General features: G+C 35.2%; 2 protein-coding genes across 4 annotated transcripts in view; one reads left to right on the forward strand and one right to left on the reverse strand.

The window, feature by feature from the left end:
- Positions 1–1,527: 1,527 nt before the first annotated feature.
- Prp31 (pre-mRNA processing factor 31) lies at positions 1,528–7,018 on the reverse strand. The gene is made up of 3 exons (XM_069815228.1): positions 5,728–7,018; positions 3,470–3,928; positions 1,528–2,056 (listed from the first exon to the last, which is right to left on the reverse strand). The coding sequence occupies exons 1-3, from the start codon at positions 6,523–6,525 to the stop codon at positions 1,829–1,831; spliced, it is 1,485 nt and encodes a 494-aa protein (XP_069671329.1). The 5' UTR covers positions 6,526–7,018; the 3' UTR covers positions 1,528–1,828.
- Positions 7,019–7,132: 114 nt separating this feature from the next.
- LOC138692177 (coiled-coil domain-containing protein 50) overlaps positions 7,133–13,824 on the forward strand; it is a 65,086-nt gene continuing 58,394 nt past the window's right edge. For 2 of the 3 annotated variants that reach the window (XM_069815229.1, XM_069815231.1), the window contains exon 1: positions 7,155–7,465. In XM_069815229.1, the coding sequence (XP_069671330.1) occupies positions 7,375–7,465 (91 nt within the window). In that variant the 5' untranslated portion in view covers positions 7,155–7,374. Of the gene's footprint in view, positions 7,466–13,824 lie in introns of all 3 variants that reach the window. The other variant, XM_069815230.1, reaches the window with a different exon arrangement.

Below are 13,824 nucleotides of genomic sequence, written 5' to 3' on the forward strand. Positions count from 1 at the left end.
ATATTATTCTTTATTCATAGTTGATGTAATTTATTTAACAGTTTATATCTCCAAATTGAGCCTTAAGCTGCTTGGAAGTCAGCAAAGATTGCTAATATCACTTCCCTTTGGTAATTTTGTTGATAAGCTCGTTCACAAAACTACAGAATTCTCTCTAGTTTGGTTTGTGGATGTTCCAAGATGTTCTCCAAGCCTGATTATTTTCTATTATTCTTCTGCTCGTTCTCTGTACTGGCTGTGAGGCAATAATTATTAAGTCTGAGTTTGTTTTTCGTTCCAGAATATTGTAGACAAGTTGGAGTAGCTTTAGGCAGTAAACTAGTTTCATGTTTTCAGTATTTAGAAATTGTTCTACTATTTTGCCATCATATATTACAGTGAAATCCTTTGTATCTGACATTCAAATAACTGGAAATTCCAAAATATTGAAACTTTTGAATAAGAAAAATGAAGACGAAAATAAGAGTCAGTAAATGAGTTACAAATTTAAGTAGCGACCTACACTTTTTAATGAGATGCCTGAAACAGATGGCAGTATTGTTGTGCACACAAACGAAACAAAGAAATACCCATCTAGATCTCATTAACTTCACAATGGGAAGTAAGACCAAAGGCCGCCATATTTAAAGAAGACAAGAACATGCGTTTGCTTCACAGATTTCTGTTATATGCTATATAGATGTGGAGTATACATACTGAGTGTGACACTATCACAAAATGCCAATGTTATGTGCTGTTTTGGTTGCACAAACAGCTATTATGTGAGTAATCGTAATTTCTTGTCCCCTCAACAAATGGAGGATCAGTTAATTTAAGACCTCGGTCCCTAAAGCTTCCGAGATAGCCAGTTTGTGGTCTAGGTAGGTTTGAAAACAGCAGTTGAAAGATCACAACACCTCTGCACGGGTGTATCAATATATTTTTAAATAACCCATAAAATTATTTTCTAATTAAACGACAAAATCAGTTATCTGGTACTAGCTTTGTCCCATAGCTGCCGGACACAAAGGATTCTACTGTATTTCGAGCAAGTAGACATTATGAAGGACTTTATATATCAGTACTATTAGCTTTATGTTGTTATTGCACAGTATTATTTCTACAGTATTTGAGCATACGACAGGATCACAGTTAAGAGTTTGCACTACAAGCCAGAAGGCTGCAGATTCAATTTCCAATGGAGTCATCGAATTTTTTCCTGTTGACCTAATCCTTCAATCTCATTACAGCACTGGGGTTCATTCAGCCTCTAACAGAAATGAGTATTAAGGTATTTCCTTGGGGCCAAAGATGACCAGCATGTAAGAATGATATCTCTACTATTACTACTCAGTGCAGATTGTCTCATGAAGTGGAAACCTTGGCATTTTACCACTCTCAGCTTTTGGGCCTGCAATGGGATAGATTTTTTTTATTATCCCCCCCCCCCCCCAACCTCCTTTACTTCTATAGTTTTTTATATGAGTATGAAATTATTAACAGAAACAGGGAATCAAATTAAGATTCTAGAATTTCAAACAATGAAAATAATTTAGAAACAAATTATATCTTTATTAACAGTGTACTGATACAATTTGACACACAATGTTTTCTGGAGAATTCTTACTAGAGTACATACATCAGTTCTTAAGCAAAGAAGGAAACATTTTAATAAAATTTAATATTATATCATCTTACTTTCATTCTAGATACTCTTATGATGCATTTTACTTAAGGTACATTACAATCTGTGATATAAAGAAAACAGTCTGACAAATATTTGTGTACTTGTCACAAATTGATACAAAATTATATGTATTAGTACTAGCACTATTATATTTCACATTTTCTATGCCTTTTGTAATTTAAGGAAGCCTGATGTATTTGAGAAGTATTTGGCATTGGCTTCATTCACTTTTTTCTCGGCAGCTTGGGGATTAACAATTTCCAATCCTTGAAGTGGTGTGAATGCCACGCTGGAAGCTGTTCCAGACACTTGTTTCTTGACCGTAGTACTGCCACCCCATACCTGTTGCTGCTTCTGAAGATTTTTCTGGAGTGTTTTCGAGATACGAACCTAGTGAAGAACATAAAATGTGGTAAAACATATGATAAAAGTGATAATTGGAATTATGTAAAGAAATGCTATAAAAAACATAATTCATTCCCTCCTCCCTCTTTTTACTTTATTATTCATTTGAAGAGCCTGCAATTTAGCCCTACATTTAATATAGCTCATTAGCTTACTGTGCCTACTCTCATATTCTCTACTTTATTCTCTGCTCTGTTCATAAACAGTCAGTTTTAGTTGAGACTTCGATCTCTACAGAAAGTGTGTGCAAAGCAGGGACTGGTAGGTCGAGAACAGCTGAATGATATATCTTGTCTGGAGAATATTTTTTAATTGTAACAATATTCTTCAATTGTTCCCAAATCTAAATAATTTACTTTAACTATAAAAGCAAAGGTGGAAAAATTGAAATACTTTGAAGCAACAGTAACAAATATAAATGACACTCAAGAGGAAATTAAATGCAGAATTAATATGGGAAATGCCTGCTATTATTTGGTTAAAAAGTTTTTGTCATCATCTTTCAATAAAATTGAAAGTTAGAATTTCTAAAACAGTTATATCACTGGTTGTTCTGTATGGTTGTGAAACTTGGATTCTCAATTTGAGCAACAGATATTAAGAATGTTCGAGAATAAGGTGCTTAGGAAATATTTGTGGATAAGAGGGATGAAGCCACAGGAGAATGGAGAAAGTTACACAATGCAGAACTGCACGCATTATATTCTTCATCATATTCCAAACATGAATTTAGGCCATTGTTGACTCATTTTGGTTCCAGCTAGACAGAGTCCAGAAGATGTTTTAGTGAACATCCAGGTGGTCTTGTGTTCTTCACCTAACATACTTAGCCCTTAAATTGGCAAAACTTCGTTTCTCACACTAGTTTATTAAACCTTGTCATACTGTAAAGAAAACAACTATCGCAATGTCCATATTTTATATGTTGTACAATATTATAGTATTGTGAAATTTTAATTTTCCTATCAATTTTTTTTCTATTGTTCTATTAAAATTATAGCATATAGCCTATTAACCTGTTGTATCCTATAGGATACTTTGTCAATTTAAGGGTTAGAAATATTAAATCCAGACATTTGAGATGGGCAGGGCACATAGCACATATGGGTGAATCCAGAAATGTGTATAGTGTGTTAGTTTTGATAGACCTGAGGGCAAAAAGACCTTTGGGGAGGCCGAGACATAGATGGGAGGAAAATATTAAAATAGATTTGAGGGATAGGGACCGATGGTGAGCTTATGTGACAGTGGCATTGAACTTCTGGGTTCTCTAAAAGCCATTTGTAAGTAACTATAAGTGTATCAAACTTAAGATATGCCTAAAATTTCCAAAATTTTAGTGTCCATACATGATACACCCACTGTTTAAAGTAGATGAAAGACTGACAAAAAACATACCTTGGTCTTCTCATCAATCTGTGGCAACCGTATCCGACCAGTTCCAGTTTTACCAATTGTTCCTCTTGTGTAACCTAGATCCTCTTGGTATGCATCATCTTCGATATCTGCAAAATTTAATCTATTTGCCTGTTTACGGAATTCTGTCATGGCATAACGTTCCTTCATTTTTCTTACACGCTTTCCACCTCTTTTCTTCCTACCTGCATCTATTGGCTTTGGCAGGGGCTTTACAAATTTCACAGGAGGTGGCTCTGTCAGTTTGTCAAGTTTCTTTTCTATTTCTTCCCTAAGCATTTGTCCCACATGACCATCTGAGCTCTCATGGCATGCATCAACTCGAGCTGCCAGTGTGCTTTTAGCTGCAACCAAACGAGCAGCCTTGCGTCGTAGGTCAGGTGGTGTGTCCTGAACGATGTCTGAGTAGTATATGAAGCCAGTATGAGGCAGCATTGTTACCTGAGCAAATGAAAAAGCAAATATTATATTCATAAAGTAAATAATCCATACCACTCAGTGTCATGCAATCTACTACATAATTATCAGTAACTAAGTTAATTCTGTCATTGGAATGACACACTAGCCTATAGATTGGCTCAACCTGTTTCACGTTCAGAAAAAAAGGAGGGATTTTACATCATGTAACAATTGAAGACCAAGCAGCCTCCTGTAAAATTGAGTACAGTTCTTTTTTCCCGGAATAAAATGAGGCTGGAACATAGTAAGTTCTTACTGACCAAGTTAATTTCTTTTAGTGCCAAGATTAAGGAAATATAAAAGCTTTGTATCTTCACTTCACATGTGTCTTAGTACATGTAGGCCCACATGGAACATAACACTCGAGAACAAACTTCTTGGGAAAATATAACATTGTCTTCTTTTTTTTGGGACAACCCACAATAGATAGCCTAATAAAAATATGTTCAATTTTCTAGAATTCCAATTATCGTAAGAAGAAAGCTAAGTAGCAGTAAAGTTAAATATGCCCAGTTTATGAGGAAAAAAATATGACATAGGCCTAATTACCTGAATCTGATACAGATGAACATATGATAAATAAAAATAAACAGATCAGATACTTGACAATATACAAAGTATACATATGCTTATTTTATTTTATTGGATTATTTTACGACGTTATATCAACATCTAGGTTATTTAGCATCTGAATGAAATGAAGGTGATAATGCCGGTGAAATGAGTCCGGGGTCCAGCATCGAAAGTTACCCAGCATTTGCTCGTATTGGGTTGAGGGAAAACCCCGGAAAAAACCTCAACCAGGTAACTTGCCCCGACCGGGATTCGAGCCCGGGCCATCTGGTTTCGCGGCCAGAAGTGCTGACCGTTACTCTACAGGTGTGGACAAGTATACATAAGATGGCTATCTAACATAAGTAGTAAAGGAAAGTTTACAATCTGGGAGATGTCTAGAGAGAGGTATGTACGGTTTGAAAGCCAGAATCTCTAAAGTTTCTCTAGATAATGTTCTGTATGAAGTTCCAGTATGCGTGTGACAACATTGTTTTTAGCAACTATTACGGCTAACCCAAGTTGCTTATATCATGATTAAACACTAGCAGTGGTCAGACAGGGTCTTGTTTAGGTAAACATTACCTTTAGCGGCCACAACACAATAGTGCTAAGTGACAAGGTTGGAGTGGATTAGATGAGGACAACCCTGTCACACACAGTCCTCGGCCACCTGTCACATAGCTATTCCCTCATCTAGCACTTCTCTAACCTTGTCACAGTCCTCGCCTCCTGTCACTTAACTAGCCCTTCTTTTAGCCCACTTTACCTTTATCAAAGTCCTCGACCTCCTGTTAATTAGCTATCCCGTAACTTAACCCACTCCAACTTTGTCACAGTGATAACTCGGCCTCCTTCACTTATTCATCCCCGCATTTAACGGACTGTAACAAGGTTACAGTCCTCAGCCTCCTGTCACTTAGTGTTATTGTGTTGCGACTGCTGAAGGTAATATTTACCATCGTTTCAGTGAATTGTTAGTTTAAAGTGATTAAAGTTGTTTTAATTTTAAATGTTTTTCATGTCAATTTTTTCAGACATTTCTTTAATCCAGCGACATCAGTAACGTCGAATTATGTAAATATTTCCCAAGAGATGTTACTAGTTTGATTTCCATAAGAACCCAATTCGATAACATTACTGCTTGAAAAACAATACTTATAGCCTAACTGCACAAAACAGATAATATTAAGTCTCCTTCCGGATTACATTTTTCTTCTTCTACATACCTGAGAGAAACCAGATAAAGTTTTTTTTTGAGCTCCGAGCACCATAACATTGCATGCTGGCATCTTCGATAGTTTTGTCAATCCGCCAGCCACACCCATTATTTTGGCTGCAGTAGATGCTCCTACAATTATCGATAAATTAGGAGCAATGAAAGCCATTCTGCTTTCAACATAATCATATATCTTCTGTTTAAAATTGTTTATTTCAATTGCCATATCACATGCTTCGCATATATCTTCTTTCTCTTGTTCTGTCAACAGTTGACCCTGTGTTGTCGAGGCAGTAACAGACACAACCATTATTGTTGCTTGTGTCAAGATTTGCTGTAAGGCTTCATTATTCTTTGCCTTATCTAGGTCGTTACCTAATTCTTTAACAGTCATAACATATTCTAATGGTCCAACTACTAATGATTCTAGCTCTGGAAATCGTTTAGAATATTTATCACGAGTAAATCTATGTATCACTGCTATTTCATTGTCAATATCTACAGCTACATTGTTTGCCTCAACAATTAATTGATATTCAGGATCTGCTTCCACTGGTCCCACAATGTCTTCTGCTTTACGAGGCTTCACACTATAATTATCAATCTGGTCCATTATGTTCCTCAATCGTTCTGAATCTCGTAGCTTTGCAATTTCCCTTATTGATGTAATTTTTATGTCTTCTTCCATTGGCATGACAGTGGGATTTGGATTAATGTCGAGTGCCTTTGCACTGTCCATATATTGTTCTTTGACATCATCTTGATCTTGTTCTTCTAAATCTGCCAATAATTCATCAGCTAACGACATGATTCAGTTGCTTATAAATATAAACACGTCAATTTTAAGTTAATCCCTTCAGAAGGAAATTCATACAGGCCCTAAAGCCCAAGATATTTGGAGAAATTATAATGAATATGTTTCGGCCAACAACTTTCGAAGAAAGTCTTATAAATGTTCAAGCCTGTATGATAGCACTGTAATATAAGGTAGAACTAAAATATAAAACACTGTTGAAATATAAATGTGAAGGTTAGCACAGATCACACACAGAAAAAGGTAGTTACTTGAAAGGTTCACACTAAAGTTCAGCTTCGTCAGTTAATGTTCCTCGTATTTCATATCATTGGTATTATCACAAATTATTGAAAATGCTATTAATCTGGGGAATCATTAATCTGTAACACTGTACAGGTTAATTCTTACTACAGTCTCACTTTCACACTTCCTCCTTCCTGCGTTTACTTCGTCTGCTGTATTTATTTGATCCGATATATTTGTTTGTTGCGGTGTCGCTTTGATTTCGTTGCGTCTTTGTTACCAACAGTACAGATTTTAACTTTACTCTAGAGATAGCGTTGCAATCAACATAAACAGTAACGTCACAAATCACGTGATCTGAACACCATCTTGGAATTTGTGAATGATCAGGAGCAATTGGTTTGCTTTGGAGTTCACGCCGCTGTCTACGTTTGGTATTTTCTGGGTGGTGGGGTTATGTGAGGGGTGGAGATGACAGCGGAAGTCGTTATGCAGTGTTAGTTTTGAGTTATTTGGAAACAAAGAGCGTATGCTGAATAAACGCAGTAGTATCACAGAAATATATATGTAAGACTGCGAATGTTTTGTAATGTTTTCCAGTGCACGTAAAACGTTAAAATGCAGTGCGAAATCCGGGGAATGGGAGAAATGGCTGAAGCGGCACAGGCAAGTACGGACACGTTGCCCAAACCAGGCCGTGTGAATGAAGGTTAGTTGCTTTGAAGATATTGCTTTAATGCATTGTTTGTAATTTTATATGTTTTAGTAATAACAGTTACAATTTTTGACATTGGTTAAGGATATTAAGAATTTCTTGGCATGGCATCCGGGGGCGTGGAATTGATGACATGACAAAGACATGCTATAAATTGGGTCAACTGAGGTCAAATTCTACAATACTGACTGCATTTACTGGTGAAATGCCAACATACATAATGCATGGAGAGAATTAAAAATAAAAGACTGTTGTTTTTATCTGCTTTATATATTAATATGTTTGTCTGCATATGGACCTGCTCATAAGTAATACTGTTTAAGTTACATGGTACCGGTAGATGTTATCTTATAGTAATTATATTAATGAAGAGATTAATAGCTTCCCTTGTCTGTGTATGAGTTTAGGATTTACATACCCCGTCTGTCACTGAGCTTTTTTTAAAATAACATTAAACAGATTGACAAACTGGGATTTTTTGACGTTGTGTCAGCACGACTCAACACCAGGCCTGGATGTGCCCTTGTCCTTACATTCAGGATCTGGAGGTATCCACTGTTAAAGAAATATGTGCAAATAGGCGTTATAGGCCTATGTAGGATATTTCTTAATTCACTGTATCGCAGTGCTGATTTTTGTACCTATAGGGATTTTGTTTGGTGTTTGCATATTTGAAATTCACATTAAAGTTGGGTCATTTTCTGGTCGTGATTGCAGTGCATACGAACATGCATATAATTTTAATGTTTATACCTCTACTCTATAGTTAACTGAATTTCAAGGTTGCTTTGTTCACATGCACCAGCTGAAGCAAATTATCTGTTTTATAGTCATTCACAAAATGGACATCGAGTATGGAGGTCATCACTTAACAGGGGTACCCAAAAATTTTGAGTGTTAAATAGGTAGTGTTGTGATGGAATCACATAAATGCCTTATTAAATAGTTGTTCTTAAAGACCTACATTTTTGTAATTATCTACCTATCTACTGCTTGATACATGAGTTCTATCCCCCAACCATGTATGTAGACCTACATGCTTTTTATGGCGTTTGTGTGAGAACTTCGAAGAACTAAGTATGGCATTACTTCCTGATTTATGGCTAATTTAATGTGAACAAAAGTTATCTTTAGAAGCTAGCCTATTTGTTGTTTGGTCAACTGTCCGAAGATAGATCTGAATCTCACAAGTGATACCAACAAGGCACCACTTACGAGGCAACTAGGCCAGGAGATAATGGGGTAGGATGGCCAGTTTATTTCCCCCTCCATTGCATACATCGCCGATTAGCTACATTTTATACTAATCAGACTTCAGATGTGTAGAAACAATTGTTTTTCCTCTGACACATACCGTCAAGTGAGATGTAGGCCTACTGCCTATTTTTAATCTGAGAAGAAATTGTTGGTGAATAGTAGAGTTTGTGTATGAAATATTAATACTTTTATGCAGCCCTTATACGTAATATAAAAGTTTGTTATGGATAAAATAATTCGATTTGAAGATTTTGACTTCAGTACGCATTTTCATCGTTTACGAAAAATGAGTGAGTTGCATTGTCCATTGTTACTTTGTGTGTAATTTTATTCTCTAAATCACTGAAACATTTTTATCCATTGAAGTAAGTGATCAGGGATTGTAGGTAGGTGCCAGGGGCATACGCAAAGGGGAGTTTCCGGTTTTGACTCCCCCCCCCCCCCTTTGAACTTTAAAAAAAATTTTGATCTGAATATTTTTTATCCATAATCGTTTTCCTTTTTTTTTTTTATTTATTTTTTTTTTTTCACTATCAGAATAACAAAATCTACATCGACATAAGGCATAGTCCTCCTATCCCTCCTTCACTATAATCCCCGTGTTTGGTGCTGCGGCACATTCGAATTATAACAATGCTATTTTTATTCTAGAGAGATCTACCGCCTAGTACCGACCTTGTAATGAAACGAAGCCGATACCCGTATAATATGAAATTTAACTTGTGAAACATATTGAAAAGGTTGTTTTGACACTTCTGCAGTGCAGATGTTAAATATTATGTATTGCCGATTTTAAACTCATTTTAAGAGTGATATTCACCCGTTCGTTAGTTTGAGTTCTGACTTTATTGTGAAACGTTCGTTTAACGTTTTGTTAATTTGACAGTTCATATTTTTAATAATAATAATAATAATACACAACATTTAAAATACCGATCTTGTAAATTGTAAACAATTTTAATATCTCCCCCACCCTTGACAAAATTCTGCGTACGCCACTGGTAGGTACAAATGCTATTTACTAGACAAAGTAGCTCCTGACATTTCTTCATCACTTCCCGCCGCCTTCTCTTCCTCTCTCCTAAACTTCAGTAAAGGAGGAAAATAAATAGTGCATACTATATCTTTAAAAAATATTTAGGTGATCTTAGCCAAACCGGTTACTAATATTACAGCAAGAGGATTTTTTTCAGTCGGTAATTTAACGATGCTGAACTGTATGACTGTCATCAGTAGAATTGGTGACGATAAAATGAGACTGAGGATTTGTCATGGATTAGAAAATTGTTAGAGAACCAAGTTTTTCCAGATGCTGTATAGGGTAATTATGAATGTAGGCTATTATAAAAATTTCAATTGTTAGGCCTATGGTTCAATGAGGGAAGTGACTGCTTAAGATTCATTTCGAGGGCTTAGAGTCAGACAACGTTAACTCCAAAAATCGACTTTTGAGTTAAAGGTACAGTAGTTTTAGAAAAGTAAATGTCCTACGTTTCGACCACTAATTTGCTATTCTCTTATTTTCAGTAGTTCAAAATTTTTTGGAGTTAACGCTCTAGCATTTTAAAAATAATGAGTCAAACAGCTTTAACTAGCCTTAGTATTCTTTGTCTCCAACTTATCGGTGGTGTAGAAAACTGCAACTGGAGATAGCGTTCTCTGTCTCTAATATTTCTTTTAATATTGCGGAGTTACAGTAGAGATTATTATTAATAATGGTGAAATGAAACATTATATCATACGTTTATGATTCATTTAAGTACGAAAATGTCTTTATTTCTTATCATAGTCCATTATTAGACAAATTGATTATATTATTGGTCTGCAGCCTTTACTTCAACTCACGGTCATTATTTCATTCCCATTTTACAATGCTTTGTGTGCGATTCAGTAGGACCATTTAATTTGACCCAGTGAGCGTTTGTAAGCAGAATAAGTGTAATATTCAAGACAGTGTGTGAATTTTTATGAAAATAGTATGTCTTTAGTCTCTGATACTGGATCTCTGTGACCACCCATAGGGAAGTTATTTATCCTTTTAACCTCTTCTTACAAATTCTCTTACTGAATACAGCCATTCTGGGACAGATTCGAAGTACACTTGGACTTAGAACACAATCAGTTACATGAAGCACAATATGTTGAGCAAACTAGTGGTTCAAGTAGTCCACGTCCTACAGGCTGCTTACGAAGTGATACATTTCAATTGTCACATATGAGTTATTCCACGTCAAATCGCACAGCAATAAAACACGACCTTCTTGTAAATGGTCGAATTTTTTTTCATGAATTCCAGACATCAAACAAGGAGACCCGTATTGTTTTATTTTTATATTATTAATTATTTGTGTAGTTATGACTATTTGAAATTACGCAAATTATGCGCGCACTGTTACAAATACTCACTTGGAACTCTGCGTCTACATATAATTGAGATTTTCGGTTTGGCGCATTTGAAAGACTAAATACAACACTTTTTATTACTTTAGGCTTATCACAAATAAATTTAAAATTTGGCGTAATTTTTTAATCATATATTTTTCAAAGCAAATTTACTATATTAGGCCTATATAGCCAAGTTAAAAATCTGAAAAAAAAAAAAATAGACTTGTTCCCTGATGTATTATCTGTAAACTACTGCATTTAGAAATGTGGGATCTGCACACATACATTTGTAACAATTTATTTTCCGGAGGCATGCACGCACTCGCGATCCCCAGATAATGAACTGCTTGTGGCCGTGGGCTAGAAGGCTGCCCACGGAAAGTTTTACGAAATGCCCCGTTGCATATACGCCACACTACAAAACACCTACCTTAAAGAACAGTAAATATCTTATCTAAAGTTATTTTATTATTGTCAGCTCAGCTGAGATGGGGAGCCCTTCACAATGCTGTATGTTTATATTGTAATATAGCCAAGTGTTTAACGATAGCGAGGCTGGGTAAGGCAGTAAACTTTATGACAGTAAACAGATGGCAGGAGACAAAATATAGAAGAGAAAAATAATCAGTCAGGGTTCGGATTTCATGGAGTGGAGTGACTTCTATACAACATTAATGACAGAAAAGATTGCGTAATGTATAACAAGTGTTTAAACACATTTGACCTTCCTAATCACGCTTTTAAAAAGAAAAGTACACTAAGACGCTTAAGTCGCGATTTATTGATAAAGCTCAATTTAAAGGAGTCTTTGAATGTGCGAATATGTGATTCTTTCCGTAAAAAATCTATCAACTTCTGGATAGGTCAGGTGAAATTATATGTGAAGCCGGTAGTTCTTGTGATATTAATAAACATGAATCAAATGAAAGTGCGGACAGAGAAACTGATTATCCCAGTTCTTCTTCTAGCAGTTATATGGGTACAGCGCTAGAAATCAGTAATATTGAGGAATTAAGCAAGAGTTTGATGTCAAATCCCTTATCAAGAAAAGAAAACAACAAAAACGATACCCCTGTGAAAAGTTTCAAAAAGTAAAAGAAGATGTAGAAGATGCATCGTCATCCCTTCAAAAGTCGGTCATATTTTATTTTTGACGGAATGCATAGAAAATGTACAACCTGAAAATTACATAGTTATTGCAGACTTTTCTGAAAATTATTCATTTGTAATGCAAGATTCAGTACAAGGTGTGCATTGGAACAAATGCCGAGCCACAATACATCCTTTCGTAGTATATTTAAAAGAAGATACAGAAATTCGTCACAAAAGTATTGTTGTCATCTCAGAAAGCATGAAACATGACACAGATTCCTTTCACTTTTTTTCAATCCTAAGCAATCAATTTCCTAAACCAAGAATTCAACGATATGAAAAAAATCATCTACTTTTCCGATGGATCAAGTTCACAATACAAAAACAAAAAGAATTTTAAAAATAATTGCTTACATGAAGACTATTAAGGAATTAGCGCCGAATGACACTTTATTGCAACGTCGCATGGTAAAGGTCCATGTGATGGCATTGGAGGAACTGTTAAAAGACTTGCCACGAGAGCCAGCCTATTACAAGATCCTATAACAACACCAAAAAAAAAAAAAAAAAAAAACTGATTGGTCACAAAAAATATTTCTAACGTGTCATTTATATTTTGTCCATTGAATAAGCACAAAAACCACACTGAAAATTTGCAGGCCAGATACCACAATCTAAAACCAATAACTGGTACATTAAAATTATTACATTCTTTCACCCCGTTGTCAGAAACTGAAGATTTAGTAAAACAATTTTCTTTCGAGAAAGAAAGTAGGCGAATGAAAATTTAAAGTGTAGTGTGAATGAAAAACGTTTAAAAAGCATAATGTACAAATATTTGAAGATATCATAACAAGTAAATTAGCAGTGTTTCCTCGAGTGACTTGATCCGTACTGGGTGTAATGTTTGCAACGTTCACTCGATTATCCAGCGCCGATAAATCTCCCAGCGTGCTTCTACTCTTTCCGTCCACTGATGCTGCACAGAGAGCTACACATTGTTTCGTAAGTAACTAAATTTTCATTAAACTATTGGAGATCCCATTGTGATTTTTTCTGGAATTATTAAGAACACTTCAGTGCACCTAGTAGGCATTTTTTTTTTTAGATTTTTAATACGGCTATTTCACATTGATATCTAACATTTAAAATTTGAATCATAAAAAAATATTTGTAATAATTATATTAAAATTAGTTAGTAAATATTTAACAAAATACAGTACATTAAGCTTTTAAATGCATTTTTCAAAACATTTTTAACATCAATATCCTCAGAAATATGACGCTTTTAATGTTGTATTGTGCGACATTTTTAACGAATTTTAGCATGCAATATTTTAAAAACATGTGGACCTAGGAGGAAATAAAAACACACTTGTTGGTTTATTAGACCCATAGAGTTGGTAAAAAAAAATATAAACGCAATCAGAAATACGAAGGTCAAAATTTGTATAATTGTGTGCGATTTGACGTGGAATGACTCATATAGTAGATAGCTGTTTATAATTAATATACTGTCCTACCCGACGGCAAGCAGATATATAGAATGTGCAACAATGCGACGAACTTAAGACGTAAACAAAGCGGAAGGAACTGTGCCAAAAATAACAGCGACGCGG

Source organism: Periplaneta americana, chromosome 16 (genome assembly GCF_040183065.1).
Source record: "Periplaneta americana isolate PAMFEO1 chromosome 16, P.americana_PAMFEO1_priV1, whole genome shotgun sequence".
Classification (NCBI taxonomy): Eukaryota; Metazoa; Arthropoda; class Insecta; order Blattodea; family Blattidae; genus Periplaneta; species Periplaneta americana.